General features: G+C 42.9%; 1 protein-coding gene across 9 annotated transcripts in view; it reads right to left on the bottom strand.

Annotated features, from left to right (window-relative positions):
• Window positions 1-12384, bottom strand: part of PTER (phosphotriesterase related) — a 34779-nt gene extending 22395 nt beyond the window's left edge. The window contains exons 1-2 of one of the 9 annotated variants that reach the window (XM_073334114.1): window positions 11721-11961; window positions 8985-9038 (exon numbers count right to left, since the gene is read on the bottom strand). In XM_073334114.1, coding sequence (XP_073190215.1) covers window positions 8985-9038; window positions 11721-11946 — 280 coding nt within the window. In that variant the 5' untranslated portion in view covers window positions 11947-11961. Of the gene's footprint in view, window positions 1-8984; window positions 9039-11720; window positions 11962-12258 lie in introns of those variants that run through there. The other 8 variants (XM_078851798.1, XM_073334116.1, XM_073334121.2 and 5 more) reach the window with 8 other exon arrangements.
• Window positions 12385-19756: the final 7372 nt, after the last annotated feature.

Raw genomic sequence — 19756 nt, 5'->3', positions numbered from 1 at the left:
CTGGTGCCTGCTGCCTCCCTGAACCCCTCCTCCCATCTCCCCTGCTGCCTCCCTGGGCTTTCCACTCTTGGTATCCTGCTGTTAATTGAATTGTCTCGTTAGACTGACCTCACACTTGGTAAGGCAACTCCCATCTTTTCATGTATTTATATATGCCCCTGTATTTTCCACTTCCTGCATCTGATGAAGTGGGTTCTAGCCCATGAAAGCTTATGCCCAAATAAATTTGTTAGTCTCTAAGGTGCCACAAGGACTCCTTGTTGTTTTTGCTGATACAGACTAACACGACTATCACTCTGAAATCAATTTATTGTAGGTTTTCCCAATCTAGATAATAAGACTAGAGGACACTCCCTGGGCTCCCCATCCCCTACTATGGATGGAGTCCTCAAAGACAAACAGAGACACTTCCATTCCCTGAGCCCTCGTTCAAAGAGGAGTTGAGGAAGGAAATAGATCTAAAAATTCAAATAACTCCTAAGTGCCTCTTTGAGGCTGCGCTAACAGCCACGGAACAACTTAAATGCTGATCTGAAGTAAAGGATTCCTTCCCCATCCCAGCTTTCATGGATCTGCCGAGTACAGAGCTAGAAATCGCATTTGTGCTTCAGTGTAGAGACCACTGAATTTTTGAAGGAAAACTATTGCATAATATCATTCTAATCACTACCACTAATTAGAGTAAATCACTAAAGAAACAAGTTGTGTTAAATAGAATGAAAAAGAAGAATTTAAAATCAAATTTTGCAGGAAGCTGCCAACTCATCAAACTGAGGGAGCAGGCACAAGAAATGAATGAATCAGAGCTTTGCCAAAATTATTAGGTTAGTGCTAGTCTTTTCTAAAAATACAACTAGTTACTAGTATAGCCGCTAAAATAATAGGACTTGAATGTGCACTTCCTACATGTGCCAACGGCAGGCTGCATTTCCTGAATCCTAACTTGCTTCCAGAAAGCACCAGTAAAATGTCCACTCCCACTGAGAGAAAGAGAAAAGAGGCAAGCTCTGGTCTGGAGATATTGAAACAACCATTGGAATTTCTAAAAACTGTTTTGAAATTATTCTTTGTACTACGGTAGCACCTGAGAGCCCTAGTCATGGGCCAGAACCCTATTGTGCTTCTGTATAAACACAGAAATGATGGTCTCTGAAATTAAATGAGTGTGTACACATTTTGATAGAGCAACTATTATTTCTCTAAAAAACCAATGAGTCCATGCAACTAAGGACTGCAGTTTTTCATTATCGTCTTGAAATAGCTACTAGAGTTTATTATAGTAACTCTAGGTGAACCTTTACAACGATCAACTGTAAAGTGCACAAAATATCATCCTCACATTTAGCCTGCTACTAAACACTAGCGCAGTTGTTATTGTTCCTAGAGGTATGACTGAGTGCTATGGGACCCACTGGTAAAAAGACCAGGAATAAGTCCTGCAGTCCTTACCCAGGCAAAGCCTCCATTGAGTTCAACAAACATTTTGACTGAATGCCAATGGCAAGATTTGGCCCTTTGTTGTTTTCCCATCTGGAACGTGCACTTCTGTCATTGTGTCATTATAATAATCTTGTAATGAGCAGTCTCCCTAAACTGGAATTGCTTGTTTCCTGTGATAATCTCATATTGCTAAAACATAATAATTACATAAACATAGTCTCCACATGCTTGCAATCGTTTTGACTTAGTAAGCACATTTTAACAATACTAGCACGGAAATCAATTTATTGTCATTGCATTACAATGTGAGATTATAACACTAAATCCAGATTGCTGTGACAGAAAATGCATGAAATCTAATAGGCATGGCTCAGTAGCTATTTGTTACATTTTAAAAAAGATTAATTCACTTTCTGTTTTGGAAATAAGGGTTGCCTTGTTCCACCATGGGCATTATAATAGAATCTTTCCTTACATAATCATACAAACACAAGAAACGTGACGTAACACAGGTTACGTATCTATTTACAAATAGAGGCAAATGCTTTAAAGATCCGATCCTGCACCTAATGATTTCAGTGGAACAGGGAGAAGCCTAAACATATAGAAACATTTAATATATGAATCATAAATTAACCTAATAGATTTCAGGAATTTAAGAGAGATGCATACTAGTTAGCGCTAACACCAAGCAGCAGTTTTGTAATACCATTTGTTCTCACTGTGTTACTGGCACTTTTAAAAATATTGTGTGTGTGTAAACAAATTATGCAGCCCACCCTTGCTGTAGGAAACTATACAAGTAAAATGTAACAGCACAGAGAAGCATGCTATTGGATTCTTTTGGAGAAAAGGAGCAGTTATCCACCACCACTCCCTGAGTTCTGCTGGAGAGGAATATTGTGTTGGGCCATCTACAACTGCTATGTCATTTAGGCATGTTAATAACACCGTAGGGTACACTTTGTCAAAGGCTGCAGATAAGTTCAGCAGCCCGTGTTTACAGCCAGAAGAAGGTTGTCTTTTAGCACCACTATGTTGTACCTTGATCTGAACCCTTGGTAGCAGGCATCTGGAATGTTGGCTGACAGTGGAGCTTGATGGTGTCATAAATACAAAGGGAAGGGTAAACACCTTTAAAATCCCTCCTGGCCAGAGGAAAAGCCCTTTCACCTGTAAAGGGTTAAGAAGCTAGGATAACCTCGCTGGCACCTGACCAAAATGACCAATAAGGAGACAAGATACTTTCAAAGCTGGAGGGGGGAGAAACAAAGGCTCGCTCTGTCTGTGTGATGCTTTTGCCGGGAACAGAAAAGGAATGGAGTCTTAGAATTTAGTAAGTAATCTAGCTAGATATGAGTCAGATTCTGTTTTGTTTAAATGGCTGATAAAATAAGCTGTGCTGAATGGAATGTATATTCCTGTTTTTGTGTCTTTTTGTAACTTAAGGTTTTGCCTAGAGGGATTCTCTATGTTTTGAATCTGATTATCCTGTAAGGTATTTACCATCTTGATTTTATAGAGGTGATTCTTTTACTTTTTTCTTCAAATAAAATTCTTCTTTTAAGAACCTGATTGCTTTTTCATTGTTTTTAAGATCCAAGGGTTTGGGTCTGTGTTCACCTTTGCAAATTGGTGAGGATTTTTATCAAGCCTTCCCCAGGAAAAGGGGTGTAGGGTTTGGGTGGGGGGGCGGGGGGAAGACGTTTCCAAGCAGGCTCTTTCCCGGTTATATATTTGTTAGATGCTTGGTGGTGGCAGCAATAAAGTCCAAGGGCAAAAGGTAAAATAGTTTGTACCTTGGGGAAGTTTTAACCTAAGCTGGTAAAAATAAGCTAAGGGGGTTTTCATGCAGGTCCCCACATCTGTACCCTAGAGTTCAGAGTGGGGAAGGAACCTTGACAGATGGTTACTATTTTCTCAGTTACTTTGTCCATGAATTGAGAGGTTGGAGATGGGACAGTTACTGGAGAAGTCTTCAGGGACAAGGTTTGGCTTCTTGAGGCCGGGGTGAACTGCATTTTTTCAAGGAGTTTGGCAGATGTACTTCTCTGAAGGAGACATTGAGTATTTCTGTTAATGGTTGGTGTACTTGATCTTCACAGCTTTTTATCAGCCAGAAGGGGCACAGATCCATTTAACAGGTCATGGCTCTAATATTTTCAGGGTTTCTTGATCTTCAGAACATGTAATGGGGCCAAAATCAATAAAGGTGATGGGGTGGATAAAGTGATCTGATCTAGGATGGAATTTTTATTTCCCAGTTATCAAAGAAATACTTATGGAGCTCTTACCACAAAGTATGTGGACAGGTATGCAATAGTGGTCCCACTGCCTAGTGCAGCAGTGTCACAGCTCTACATGTTTCTCTCTCGCTACAGAGAAATTCCTACTCTTCATAGAATCATAGAATATCAGGGTTGGAAGGGACCTCAGGAGGTCATCTAGTCCAACCCCCTGCTCAAAGCAGGACCAATCCCCAATTAAATCATCTCAGCCAGGGCTCTGTCAAGCCTGACCTTAAAAACTTCTAAGGAAGGAGATTCTACCACCTCCCTAGGTAACACATTCCAGTGTTTCACCACCCTCCTAGTGAAAAAGTTTTTCCTAATATCCAACCTAAACCTCCCCCACTGCAACTTGAGACCATTACTCCTTGTCCTGTCCTCTTCTACCACTGAGAATAGTCTAGAACCATCCTCTCTGAAACCACCTCTCAGGTAGTTGAAAGCAGCTATCAAATCCCCCCTCATTCTTCTCTTCTGCAGACTAAACAATCCCAGTTCCCTCAGCCTCTCCTCATAAGTCATGTGTTCCAGACCCCTAATCATTTTTGTTGCCCTTCGCTGGACTCTCTCCAATTTATCCACATGCTTCTTGTAGTGTGGGGCCCAAAACTGGACACAGTACTCCAGATGAGGCCTCACCAATGTCGAATAGAGGGGGATGATCACGTCCCTCGATCTGCTCGCTATGCCCCTACTTATACATCCCAAAATGCCATTGGTCTTCTTGGCAAAAAGGGCACATTGCTGACTCATATCCAGCTTATCGTCCACTGTCACCCCTAGGTCCTTTTCCGCAGAACTGCTGCCTAACCATTCGGTCCCTAGTCTGTAGCGGTGCATTGGGTTCTTCCATCCTAAGTGCAGGACCCTGCACTTATCCTTATTGAACCTCATCAGATTTCTTTTGGCCCAATCCTCCAATTTGTCTAGGTCCCTCTGTATCCTATCCCTGCCCTCCAGCATATCTACCACTCCTCCCAGTTTAGTATCATCCGCAAATTTGCTGAGAGTGCAATCCACACCATCCTCCAGATCATTTATGAAGATATTGAACAAAACCAGCCCCAGGACCGACCCCTGGGGCACTCCACTTGACACCAGCTGCCAACTAGACATGGAGCCATTGATCACTACCCGTTGAGCCCAACAATCTAGCCAACTTTCTACCCACCTTATAGTGCATTCATCCAGCCCATACTTCTTTAACTTGCTGACAAGAATACTGTGGGAGACCGTGTCAAAAGCTTTGCTAAAGTCAAGAAACAATACATCCACTGCTTTCCCTTCATCCACAGAACCAGTAATCTCATCATAGAAGGCGATTAGATTAGTCAGGCATTACTTTCCCTTGGTGAATCCATGCTGACTGTTCCTGTTCACTTTCCTCTCATGTACATGATTTCCACTGGAAAGGTTCACCATCCATTTAAAAAAAAAAAGACTTCATGGCCATGTGGACAGAGCTAGTGGATTGTTTCTGACCTGATTCGCCATGGTCACATTAGGCATGTGGCTTCCATTTCCCTTCTCAAGACCCCGTTCTGCTTCAACAAGAAATCAGCCAACAGATAAGTTGAGAGGGTAGATGGGGATAGAAGACATTTACTAATGTAATTACAAAGCTACCTTTTAAAAAAACTGTCTACATTATTATTATTATAGACCAGGGGAATTACAGACCAGTCAGCTTAACTTCAATACCCGGAAAGATAATGGCGCAAATAATTAAGCAAATCAATTTGCAAACACCTAGAAGATAATACGGTGATAACTAACAGTCAGCATGGATTTGTCAAGAACAAATTGTGCCAAAACAACCTAATCACTTTCTTTGAAAGGGTAACAAACTTGTGGATGGGGGAAAACGGTAGATTGCTATATCTTAACCTTAGTAAGGCTTTTGATACTGTCTTGCATAACCTTCTCATAAAGAAACTAGGGATATACTACCTAGATAGAGCTATTATAGGGTGGGTACATAATTGGATGGAAAACCCTTTCCAGAGAGTTCTTAACATTGGTTCAGTCAAGCTGGAAAGGCATATCAAGTGGGGTCCCACAAGGATCAGTTCTGGGTCCAGTTCTGGTCAATATCTTCATCAGTGATGTAGATAATAGCACAGAAAGTACACTTATAAAGTTTGTGGATGATACCAAGCTGGGAGGGGTTGCAAGTGCATGGAGGATAGGATTAAAATTCAAAATGATCTGGACAAACTGGAGAAATGGTCTGAAGCAAATAGGAAGAAATTCACTAATGACAAATGCAAACTCCACTTAGGAAGGAACAATCAGTTGGATGCATATAAAATAGGAAATGACTGCCTAAGAGTGAGTACTGCAGAAAGCAATCTGGAGGTCATAGTGGATCACAAGCGAAATGAGAGTCAACAATGTAACACTGTTGCAAAAAAAGCAAACATCATTTGGGGATGTATTAACAGGAGTGATGTAAGCAAGACACAACAAGTAATTTTTCTGCTCTACTCTGTACTGATTAGGCCCCAACTGGAGTACTATGTCCAGTTCTGGGTGCCACATTTCACAGGAAAGATGTGGACAAACTAGAGAGAGTCCAGAGAAGAGCAACAAAAATTATTAAAGGTCTAGAAAACATGACCTATGAGGGAAGATTGAAAAAACTGGGTTTGTTTAGTCTGGAGAAGAGAAGACTAAGAGGGGACATGATAACAGTTTTCAAGTACATCAAAGGCTGTTAAAAGGAGGAGGGAGAAAAATTGTTCTCCTCAACGTCTGAGGCTAGGACAAGAAGCAATGGGCTTAAATTGCAACAACGGCAGTTTAGGTTGGACACTAGGAAAAAACGTCCTAACTGTCTGGGTGATTAAGCACTGGAATAAATTGCCTAGGGAGGATGTGGAATCTCCATCATTGGAGATTTTAAAGAGCAGATTAGACAAACACCCTGTCAGGGATGGTCTAGCTAATCCTTAGTCCTGCCATGAGTGCAGAGGACTGGACTAGATGACTTCTCCAGATCCCTTCCAGTCCTACCATTCTATGATTATTCACTTTCTTATACCCTAATCCTGTAAGCTGTTTCACATGAGGATGCCTCTGTGTCTGTGCATAGCTCTATTACTGTCAATAGGGATCCACACAGGTGCAGAGTTTCACCAACATGGAACAGCTTGCCAAATCTGGGCCTTAGGTTTTAATCTCTGTCTGGGAAAGGATCACATCTACCTTCCCACGCTTGTACAATGCCCTGGTACTGGTTCCGTAACCTTGATTTGTGCACCAGGAATATAAATAGTAATAATAATAATAAACAATTAATACCACTGCTTCTAAACAACAAGAGGCTGGCCTGATCAGGCTGCCAGCTGCTTTGCCATGTCTTTAGGCCTCTTTCCAGTTATTGTTGAATCCGTGATCCATCAGGACTCATGCAAGAACTGGCCAAGGAAACTTACTATTATTCCTTAGTTTCATATCACTGGAGGTTACTGCACTTTGCTAGGACACTCAAGCTCCAAGATGGAAAAGGAAAGCAATACAGAAGAACATGGTGGCCAAAACTTTGAGACAGGAAGAAAATGAGGGGGGGAAAAAAGGTAAGTTAAGAATTGAGCATCTCATGACACAGGCAAGTATTTTTCCAAGAGTACAGTAGCACAACCTCTGTGTCCTAGGCAGTATTAACTTTCTGTGACAGACTAAGGTTCTTTAGAATCTCTTGCTCTCCAGGCCTACCTGAATAACATTTAGCCACCTCTTTCAGTAAGGGAAGATTACAGCTGTCAAGATCTACAGCAGAGTTTGAATTGATGGTGGAGAGTTTTTAGCTTCCCATCTGTCAGAGGGTGTACAGACCATGGCAAGAAAACAGTTAACTGCCTTTCATTTTAGAATACAGTCTCAGCTGTCTCTAGTCCAGCGTTTCTCAAAAGCAGCCACCGCTTGCGGCCACAGCCTCTTGGGCTGTTATGGGAGGGGAGGGGAGTACAAAGTAGCAGCCCCTCCCTGTTGCTCCTGGATACACTGCCTTGGTGTTGACTGCAGAGGCCACCAGCAGTGGTTGGGCCCTGCTCCCCCTGTGGAGACACCTGGGACACAATGCTGGAGAACCAGGCAACCGGTGAGTTTCCCAAGTTCACAGAGGCGGTGGGGTTCAGGCTTGGGGCTTCAACCCTGGGTGGCGGGGCAGCAGGGCAGCAGACTCTGGCCACAGGGCTTCGGGCTCCAGCCCCCAACTATCTCCCCCACCCCCACTGCCCTTGGGCCCCACTGCCACCTCCCATCCAGGGCTTAATTTGTCCCCAGGCTTGATGGGCCTGAGTAAATCTGCTGTGAAAAGCGTTACTTGTATGCTTGTTAATATTACTTTTCACAACAGACTTACTAGCAATAAATAAATTACAATGATTTGGACATGTATATGTGCATATTTATTTGTTTTTCCTAAAGCTAATTAAGTATTTTAGGAAGAAGTGTGAGAGCGGCCACCAGCAAGAGTTGGTGGCTGCACTCTGAGGCCACCAAAAAATTTGTCCTGAGAACCTCTGAGTCACTGCAGAGATGCTCGGGAGAGAACAGAAACAGCTGGGGAAATTGAAAGGACCCTCTCCTTATACTTCCATATAAGGGATCAAATGCTGAAAAAGCAGAAGTGTGAAGTCACAGTCCTTATAAGTCCTCAGCAGGGCTGAGACCAGGAAACAGCTTGGTTCTTTGGTCCACTTTCTCCAGAGAAGTTGGTTGAGAAATGCCACCCTATGGGCTAGTCTACACTACAGGAGGGATTGATCTAAGTTACGCAACTTCAGCTACGTGAATAACGTAGCTGAAGTCTACGTACTTAGATCTACTTACAGCGGAGTCTTCACTGCGATGTGTCGACGGGAGACATTCTCCCGTCGATTTCCCCTTGGCTTTTTGTTGAGGTGGTGTACCGGAGTTGCTGCTAGAGCGATCAGTGGACGATTTATCGCATCTATACTAGACACGATAAATCTACCCCAGATAGATTGATCGCTGCCCATGTAGACAAGCCCTATGTCTTAAACTCCCAATGGGACTGAAATGTGGGAGTAGCATTAGGAGGAGTGATTTTTCACATGCTTATCTCTTGAGATTTGGCTGAGCTTTAAACTATGAGCAAGGAAAAGTGGGGAATTTTTTTCCCTCTCTTTAACTCTGAAGAGGTGGGACTCTGTTAGACCCCCCCTTCCCTCCCACATCTGGAGTCAACTGATAATAAAACCTGCCCCTCTTAGACTACAAAATACCTACTTGTGTTCTGACTGGTATTTGATCTTGCCCTATTGTATGGACACCATCTTAGTCCTAAATCAAAGGAGAAAAAAATACTCATGCGGTCTACAGACACCAATCCCCTAATAGTACACTACGCACTCAGTATTCTGTACTTCCAGCGTACTCTGGTTTTAGCTACCTTATGAGCAAGTGCCTCAACAGGTCTGGAAATTGACTGTTAACAACGCAGGAAGCAGTAATGCTAATTTCTGTTTCATGATGCACTAAATTTTGTTATAAATTAGCACTGGTCACCTTTATGAAATGTAATTAAGCATCTGAATGCCATTATTGCCATCTCTTATTATAACAACAAAAGTGAATATGACAATGGTGACACTAGGGAGAACATTATGCCTTTTTAAATCCCCAAATGCAAGAAAGGCGTTAATAATAATAACAACAGACATTTATGTAGTGTCTTTAATTCAATGATCCCAAAGTACCTGACAGAATAATACAAAAATGCATATTACAGGGATCACTTCACCCATCACTCCAATACAGCCACCCCCAAAGGCAGAAGGCTGCAACTTTTCAACACCAGAGAACAGCCAAGGAGAGAAAGTGAAGTATGCCATATGTAACAAACTACTGGGGTAAGTTTGGATAGGCAGAATACAATTGTCCAACAGAAATTCAGCCAAGGCTAAGATCCCTCCTCTTGCAAGAGGTACCATGAGAATCTTTAATGACCACAAATGGTCAGAACCTTGCTTCTATCCAAAAGATATCTTCAACAGCAGACTGCCCTAAAACCATGCTGGGATATTCACTTAGTTAGCCCTAATAAAAGAGGAAGAACACTACTTCCCAAAACACCTAAGGTTTCCTTTAAGAGCTTGCATTCATGTACCAACTAGGCCCAGCCCTCCTTAGCAGAGCTCCCCACTGAGATGGCTTACTTACCTATGTTGATAGCCATGCATGTCAATAAGGGTTGCACATTATAACGTAGCCATTACTGATCACCTCCACTGCAGAGTCCTTGGGACTCTGAAGAACTGTCTTCTGTTTCCAAAGTAACCTTCTACAGGAAAGTTGGGAGATGCCCTCACCACTGTGGGAAGCTGGGAGCTACCAGATGCTACACTATCCATTTAATAGTCTAGACACACACACTTGTAATATTGTGATTTTTTTTTTTAAAGTTCCAGGCTATTTAATGGGACCCACCTCTGCTCCCTGTCTTGTCATCTCCACATGGGAGCCACAGCAGGAATGACGACTGTAATTTAACTGCTCTGGGGTTATAGACTTAAACCCCTCATAAAATAATGGCCGTGCAAACCTTATGACACCATTGACCATTAGCAGTGATGCCTTGCCCAGGTCGTCAACCAGGAAGTCTAGGTTGTAAAAACTATCTACTTCTCTGTGCCAAAGTTGAATACGTACTAGAGAGGGGATATTCCTTCCTGATGCTTAGCTGGCCAGTGCTGCACGAGTACCAAAGTGTCAAAACACTAAGAATGAATCCAGTGAAGTGAGCTGTAGCTCACGAAAGCTTATGCTTAAATAAATTTGTTAGTCTCTAAGATGCCACAAGTCCTCCTTTTCTTTTTTAAGGACAGTGAGTCACTTTGATCACATAGTGCAGCAATTACCTCTTATTGGTTTGACAATAATTCAACCACCATTTCTTATTCTGCCACAACACTGCTACCACCCCACTGTCATTGATTTCCTGGGCAGAGGAATGCCAACTCACATATGCCAACTCCCAGGTTGCAGTTAGTACTCTTTTCATTTCCTCTAACACCCATGTACTCCACTCCCAACAGAGCTGTGTCTCTCCTTTGAGTCTCTCCTGGCCAAATAGTTTTGGTATGCGTGTTTGGCTTCTACTGCTCCAGACATTTCCAATCCTTCTGTGTGCTCCCAGCATGGTTCACTACTTCCTCTAAATGGCCTGTCTCCTGGGGAAAGTCCAACTGGCAGGCACCTTCTTACGCCAGAACGAGAGGTATTTCCTGTTAGCCTATCTGACATACCCAGTCCTTCTTTGTCCTCCTTAGCTTCCTCCCCACAGCTAGAGGGATGGGTGCTACTACTACAGTGTTTCAAAGCATGATACTGAACCCCATGCATATTAATCAACTTCACGCAGGGAACCATTACTCTGCAGGCTGTGGTCCAAGCACAGGAGTGGGAATCAAACTCCCGATTGCTAATCTCCGTTTGGCTACTGACTCACTGTGTGGGGCGGGACAAGAGGGCTAATTTACTGCCTCGCTCACACCATTGGGGGGAGGAGGGGGACTTTTTAAACAGCAAGCGAGCTCAGGCGTGTGCCGAGCCGGATTTACACGCCGCCCCAGCGAAGGCGAACGACAGACCGTGGCCCGGCTCCTGCCAGCGGCTCTGCTCGGAGCAGGGCAGCGGAACCTGCAGGAGGGGACCGCAGCCAGGCTGGGGCGGCAGCGAGAGGCGCCAGGAAACGCCCCGCCCGACAGGGTGGCTCTGGCCGCCGCAAGGCCCCCGACACCGGAACCCCCCGGGTGCGGGCCGCAGCACCGGCTCCCGCCCCCACGGCGGGCGAAGCTGTCCCGGGCCGACCCCCTCGCTGCCCGGAGGGGCTCTGGCGGGAGTGGCGGGCTGCGGGCGGCCACAGCGCCGGGGCTGGGACTTTGTGCGGGCCGGGCCCGCGGACACCGGGGCCGCCCGTGGACCCCGCTCCCTGGGGTGCGCGCACCCTCCGCCGCCGCTTACCCCCGCGGGGCCTCCGACGCGACCCCGCCCGCCGACCTTCTGCTCCGCCTTCCCGGCCCGGGGCTTGGCTTCCCCAGCCCGCGCGCCCGCCCCCCAGCTGGGGCCCCCGGGCCGAGGCTGCGGAGGAGCCCGGCCGGTGACGTGCTTGGGCAGCCGCCAAGGCCGGGCGTCCCCAGCCGCAGCCAGCCACTGGCTCCCTGTCCCCTGCAGCGGTCTCGCACTCCATGTGGCCCCCTGGCGTAGCAGTAGCGCAGGGAGAGCCCACTGCACTGGGTGCCCTGCGCCCTGTAATGGCGCTGCGCCCCCTGGGGCCGCTTTCCTCTGCCCCTTTCTCATGGGTCTTCAAGGTGCCTGCTGGCTGGGCCCTGTGGGGGATGACACTGGGTCTCTGCCTCCTCAATGCATCCGCTGAAGTGAGCTGAGGCTCACGAAAGCTCATGCTCAAATAAATTTGTTTAGTCTCTAAGGTGCCACAAGTCCTCCTTTTCTTTTGCCTCATCCTGGTGTGTCAGGGACAGTCAGGTATGGGGCTACCAACCTTGTGACCCAATGGACTGCAGTACCTTGCACCGCTCTGGGAATCATAGACTTGTAGGTCTGGAAGGGACCATGAGAGGTCGTCTAGTCCGATCCTCTGCACTCAGAGCCGGACTATGTAATAACTAAACCCTCCCTGGCAGGTGTTTGTCTTAAAAACTTTCAGTGACGTAGATTCCACTACCTTCCTCTGTAATTTGTTCCAATGCTTAACTGCCCTGACAGGAAGTTTTTCCAATTATGCAACTTAAACCACCCTTGCAATTTAAGCCCATTGCTTCTTGTCCTAGCCTCAGAGGTTAATGAAAACAATTTTTCTCCCTCCTCCTTGTAACAACCTTTTACGTACTTGAAAACTGTTATCATGTTTCTCCCCTGCCCCCCCTCGCCCAGTCTTCTCTTTTCCAGACTAAACAGACCCAGTTTTTTCAATCTTTCCTAATAGGTCTTGTTTTCTAGACCTTTAATGGTTTTTGTTGCTCTCCTTTAGAAGGCGGGAGGGAGCTTCCGGACAGATGACCTATTGAAGTCCCTTCTAGTCCTACATCTCTGTGATTCTATGATATGGCACTTGCTTCATAGATAATTTTCCTCAATTTTCACCTTTTCTGGAAGGTAATGAAGAAGCAAGTATATGGGTGAGGGAATGACCAGAAGGGTTTTAAGGACATGGCTGGGAACAAGAGCGAGGCAGAGTTAGTAGACGAAAAGGAGTACTTTCGTGAGCTACAGCTCACTTCATCGGATGCATCCGATGAAGTGAGCTGTAGCTCACGAAAGCTTATGCTCAAATAAATTGGTTAGTCTCTAAGATGCCACAAGTACTCCTTTTCTTTTTGCGAATGCAGACTAACATGGCTGTTACTCTGAAACCTGTCATTAGAGGAAAAAGAGAGGCTAAAATGATTTTTGAGGAAAAAATACAGAGAATAGGGCTGGTGCATAGTAATGTCTGTAGTGAATACAGACTGTTGCAGGTGAGGAAAATCAGGAGGGCTTCCTTTTCACTGGCCACCAACCCCACATAGATAACATAGAGTTATGGTAAAATGGTCCAAAATACAAATAGATTGGTAAAGGTGGGCTTCTTGAATGGTTTCTGCTCTCAGTGTCACTTGTTTTTATTTGCTGCAAGTATGAAATCCAGAGAGTAAGAGTTCTTCAAAGATTAAGTAAAAACCTGAAAGCCTAGCATTTATAGTGCTTTGTATTTTAACATGTTCATATTGCTAGGCAATCAGTGTGGGAGAAATTATGTATGAGAACCATGTTAAAAATAGTAATGCAGTGCTTTATGAGACTCTTTTCATTTATCACTGGCCATATTAAACCCGTTTTGAAGATTTGTGATGAATTTCACATAAGACCTGCACATCCACACACCTTTGGCATTTTACAATTATAAAGGCAGTATTAACACTTCTGTAGATTCAAAGTAAAACTTCGTAAGAGCTGTATTTTTGTGCATACAAAAAATCAGCCTCTCTTAAAAGCAGTCTTCACTATGTCCACATCAAACTATTATGCTGTAGTATTATTTTTATTTCCTTGTCTGCTGCAAAACAGGACTTGTAATCCTAATGCCATAGGGCTACTTCATCCAAACCAATGTTTAATAAATAAATGGGGAAAACAAGTCGATATCCAGCACTGTCTACACATGTAATTCGGTATTCACAATTTAGGTGATATACAGCTTTTTGTAATGCTGTTGACTTTTGTTTCCTCTCCCCAGTCTGAGAATCAGGCTATTAAAAATATTTGATTAGTTGCCAGATGTTATGCCACTTGAAACCAAATTCCAAAGAATTTTGAAGCAAAAAAAATCAGGTATAGTATAGAATCCTAGAATATCAGGGTTGGAAGGGACCTCCGGAGGTCATCTAGTCCAACCCCCTGCTCAAAGCAGGACCAATCCCCAACTAAATCATCCCAACCAGGGCTTTGTCAAAGGAAGGAGATTCCACCACCTCCCTAGGTAACGCATTCCAGTGCTTCACCACCCTCCTAGTGAAAAAGATTTTCCTAATATCCAACCTAAACCTCCCCCACTGCAACTTGAGACCATTACTCCTTGTTCTGTCATCTGCTACCACTGAGAACAGTCTAGATCCATCCTCTTTGGAACCCCCTTTCAAGTAGTTGAAAGCAGCTATCAAATCCCCCCTCATTCTTCTCTTCTGCAGACTAAACAATCCCAGTTCCCTCAGCCTCTCCTCATAAGTCATGTGTTCCAGTCCCCTAATCATTTTTGTTGCCCTCTGCTGGATTCTTTCCAATTTTTCCACATCCTTCTTGTAGTGTGGGGGCCCAAAACTGGACACAGTACTCCAGATGAGGCCTCACCAATGCCAAATAGATGGGAATGATCACATCCCTCGATCTGCTGGCAATGCCCCTACTTATACATCCCAAAATGACATTGGCCTTCTTGGCAACAACCGCACACTGTTGACTTATATTCAGCTTCTCGTCCACTGTAACCCCTAGGTCCTTTTCTGCAGAACTGCTGCCTAGCCACTCAGTCCCTAGTCTGTAGCAGTGAATGGGATTCTTCCTGCACTTGTCCTTATTGAACCTCATCAGATTTCTTTTGGTCCAATTCTCTAATTTGTCTAGGTCTCTCTGTATCCTATCCCTACCCTCCAGCATATCTACCATTCCTCTCAGATTACTGTCATCTACAAACTTGCTGAGGGTGCAGTCCACGCTATCCTCCAGATCATTAATGAAGATATTGAACAAAACCAGCCTCAGGACCGACCCTTGGGGCACTCCGCTTGATACCGGCTGCCAATTAGATATAGAGCCGTTGATCGCTACCCTTTGAGCCCGATGATCTAGCCAGCTTTCTATCCACCTTATAGTCCATTCATCCAGCCCATACTTCTTTAACTTGCTGGCAAGAATACTTTGGGAGACCGTATCAAAAGCTTTGCTAAAGTCAAGGAATAACATGTCCACTGCTTTCCCCTCATCCACAGAGCCAGTTATCTCATCATAGAAGGTAAGTAGGTTAGTCAGGAATGACTTGCCCTTGATGAATCCCTGCGGACTGTTTCTGGTCACTTTCCTCTCCTCAAAGTGCTTCAAAATTGTTGGTGTATATGGTACACCAACAGCCTGTGATAGCATGCTATGTGAGTTAAAGTTGTAACCTGCACAAAAAGTTTTGCATGAGCTCCGTTTTAAAAAAAGACAACCTCTTTTTTTGTTTTGGCATAACTTTCAGAAACTCTGAGCTAAAGAAAATCTGGTATGGCTAAAACCCTCAAAGGGCGAAATGAGGCTCCCCTCTCCCACTCCTTATCAATCCCCTATTGGTGCAGAAGGCATCCTCCTGTTGAAGTCAATGTGCAGGATGTGGTCCTCGTATTCAGGGCGGTGTTGTACCAGGTACATTATATAATAGCAAGTGCAAACCAATGACATCTGAGTTGTAGGTATATTAGGAATCTTAGATTCACCATGGTTCTGCAGCACAAGGGGGCAGGCCAGTAAAATGCAATGCAAAGGGACTTCACTTTTTTTTTTTTTTTCATACTACAGAACAGACACAGTTCTCTCCATCATGATCTGGAGAGTAATGGTGCGGTCATGGCCAGTTGGTCTACAGCTATGCAGATTTTATACAATGGCTGTGACTGCTACTACAAGACATGTAGCTATAGTAACAGTTGAGTGCCAGTGCTCCATGCTCGGAGAGCAAGCTCCATTCTCCTGCAGTCTACATGGACAGCTTCTGCTCAAGGTTCAATTACCCACCCCAGGCTATACAAACGGGTGCAAAATTCTCCCCTGAAGGCTGATCTGGGTTCCTGGACAGTGTTAGTCAATAATCTACAGGAGAGTTGAAATCTAAAATTCACATGACTGTAGAGATTCTTCTATCCAGTCTATAGCCTGAATATATCACCCAGTTCCGATCACTTCAAGGAAATCAGATTTTGATATTAGGATCTTTCTGGCAGTCAGAATTAGTAAAATGACTGAAGACTCAAATCTGCAACCAGGAGTGTCCATCACAATGGAATTATAGATCACTTGGGTTTTTGCTATTTCATCCTTGCTCTTTATCCCTCAGGGACAGGAACAATAACAACCAAAGGTCTTCAGTTATTATTCTATGTCAAAGCAAAGTGTAATTACAAATGCTATGTGTGCAAGTGCAACCGCACACAGAAACATTTGCACACATTGCTGAGCACTGTCACCTCAGTACAAAGCTATTCATTAACAGCACACAGATATTCATTAACTGCAAGCATAAATAGAGATCTCTGTGAAGAATGCTGAGCTACAATTTTCTGGGCGTAAGAAGCAGAACAACGTGGACTTGAGACACACAAAAAAGCAAAGACTTACTTGAATTTATAATCTGAATAATTTTATTATTTTTGAGGTAGTGGAGCAGAGAGAGTAACAGTATTTCAAAGCAGCAGAGATTTTCTATTTTGCTCATTAAGGAAGCTTAAACAGTTCAACTCTAATACTGTCTTCTGATCTAAATGTTATTTCTCTTCTCTCATTTCATTTACATTTGGAATGTATAAACTGCATAAACTACATGAAAAATAATATAGAGAAAAATAAATGACCACTTTCATACTTTTGAATCAATACAGATCATAGGATCAAGAGTCTATAGAATATATTTCCAGTTGTTGAACCTGATTCTCTGGCAAGTCCCCTTCTGCTTTTTGTTCTGTCTGGCTGGGCAGGAAGCTATAAACCAGTAACTGCAGTGGTATCTCTCTTGCAGTTTTTTTGATGATGATTAATAGTTTTGGGAAAAGGGATTTGCAAGCCTTTGTGTGTTATGAAGAATTTGTCTTTATCATTTTCTGCTTTTTTGAGAAGACTGTAAATGAGTATTCTCAGAGGTCCTTACACTTCTTGGATGCTAGCAACAAATTAGTATTAGTGCAAATTCTCTTAACTGACTTGGGAGTTATTTTTTCAAGATGTGGATGTAAATCTGCTCCATCCTGGTGATGACTTACTGCCACAGCCTCCCTTTAGGAACTACTGTAGGTTCACTACTGCCATATGATCTTCAAGTGAAAGTGCCTTAGCACTGCCCATTCATACTCCTGCTAAGATGAAGGAGTGAAAGAGAAGCATAAAGAACTTGAGGTAAGATTACAGTATTTGAAAATGGGATGACAGTGCAGCTTGCTTCAATTATAATGGGCCTCTACTACCGGATGACAACAGCTTTCTTAAATGAGAAATTCAGTATATTTTCAGTAAATCAAGATACACCATTCTACACAAAACAAAAATTATTGTTGTACCCACTAAAATATATACAGTTTCACTCACTATTGTCTCTTATATTGTTTTATAGTACTAGGTGGAAGAATTTTGGAAAGTAAACTTTTTTCATTTCTATTAGTGATCAGAGAACACACAGTGAGAGCAAATAAATAGCAGTCTCTTCAGCCTGCTCTTTTGGACATAATTCTTTAGATATACTCCAAGAACTGCACATAAATGAAATAAATTTGCTACCATCTGTGCTTACAATTAGCAGCAAAGTTACAAATATCTTAACAGGTCTTAAGATAGCATGGATGTAACTGGGAGCATCACTTGGACCCATTGTGTTTGAATTAACTGTAAAAGGAAATAAATCTTTTACAGTTACTTGCCACCTTTTAAACTTTGTATCTTTTAAATGAGAGAAACTGAGAACAAGAAAGCTCCTTAATGAGAGAAACTGAAATTGAGAAAGCTGCCCCAAGAGCAGAACTAAATCATAAAGGGAAGATAAACTGGCCTTTTGGTGACTAAATCTCTGGGCCAAATCATCTCTCCTTTCAAGTCAATTACAAAACTCCTGCTACTTCCGTAGGAATAAGATATGTCCCTTGGAGCCTCAAACTACAATCTTTATTAAGGCAAAAACCCTTTGAAGACCATGGGATTGCATAGTTTAATAAAGGGCAGAATTTGGCTCAGTGTATTTTTTGTTTGTTTGCTTTAATTTTAAGCATGTTAAATCTCATTCATTTAAGATGGTGCTTTACTAAATCCTAACACCATTTTAGTCTAGAAAAGATACTGCAAGTAGTGTGCTTCTATATTTAAAACAAAAAGTTTCTTAGCAACATGGGGCTAGATCTTCATGCATCATCCTGCAAACTAGGCCTGTTGAAGTCTGTGATTCAAGACACTGTTTTGTCAGGAACATTATTTAGTAGAACACACAACCTAATGGCACCTGAATACTGGAGGTATTTTAGACACATCTGAAGTTAATATTAAACATACACTATATTGCCCAAAATGGAACAGATGGTTCTGAAATTGGTTAATGCTAAATCAAATGAAGCTCAAGCTTCAAACAGAAGGCATTTGTACTTACTAAGAGTATCCTAGGTTGTATTTTCATTATCACAGATACATTCATGTGGGTCTTTGCTATACTGCACTTTGCACTAAGGGCTTGTGCACATGGCGAATTAGCACAGCAAGCCAGGGTGTGAGTGTATAGCACACTAGGTTGCTGCATGCTAACTCAATAACTCACAGTGTGGAGCCTGCTACCATGCACTAAAATTTCCATAATGCACTTTGATGCAGATAGTGTGTTTGAAACAGCAGTATGTCAAAGTGTATTATGGAAGCTTTAGTGACTGTAACAAGGTCCGCATGGTGATCTAGCGCATGGCAGGCTCGTGCATTGTTCATTCACATGCCTGGCTTGCCATGCACTAACTTGTCATGTAGATGATCCCTAAGCTAACCCGATCCAGAAAGATACATAGAAAACAAATTTAGGAATTTATCATCACATGATAACTTTAGACAATTCCCTGTGGGATAAAGTCTTGAACACCAGGTCTTCAATCATCTCTGTCTTGAGCATTTTATCTGTGGTGGCCTGAGCCCTATCTACTGTGCATTGGTCTCCTTTTTCTTTTTTTCACAGGTGTAGTACTGTTTTTTCTAGTATGGTTCTTGATCTCTCTTACTTTCACTTACCCATTATTTTACTTGTTTCTCTAAATAATTGTTATTGCTTCCCCATCCATACCAATACACTTTTTTTCTTCCTCCTTTACTGAAAGAATAACTTGGATTATGCTCTTGGTAAACTGATTCAGCTTTAGGTTTATGTACATTAATAAAGAGTCGGGGTGTCAAGCGATTAAAAAAATTAATCACGATTAATCGCGTGATTAATCGCACTGTTGAACAATAATAGACTACCATTTATTTAAATAATTTTGGATGTTTTCTACATTTTAAAATATATTTATTTCAATTACAGCACAGAATACAAAATGTACAGTACTCACTTTATATTTATTTTTATTACAAGTATTTGCACTGTAAAAACAACAAAAGAAATAGTATTTTTCAATTCACCTAATACAAGTACTGTAGTGCAATCTCTTTATCATGAAAGCTGAACTTACAAATGTTGAATTATGTAAAAAAACTGCATTCAAAAATTAAACAATGTAAAACGTTAGAGCCTGCAAGTCCAC

The sequence above is a fragment of the Lepidochelys kempii genome, chromosome 2, assembly GCF_965140285.1.
Source record: "Lepidochelys kempii isolate rLepKem1 chromosome 2, rLepKem1.hap1, whole genome shotgun sequence".
In the NCBI taxonomy this organism is placed as follows: domain Eukaryota; kingdom Metazoa; phylum Chordata; order Testudines; family Cheloniidae; genus Lepidochelys; species Lepidochelys kempii.
This window is presented reverse-complemented; position numbering and strand designations above follow the sequence as displayed.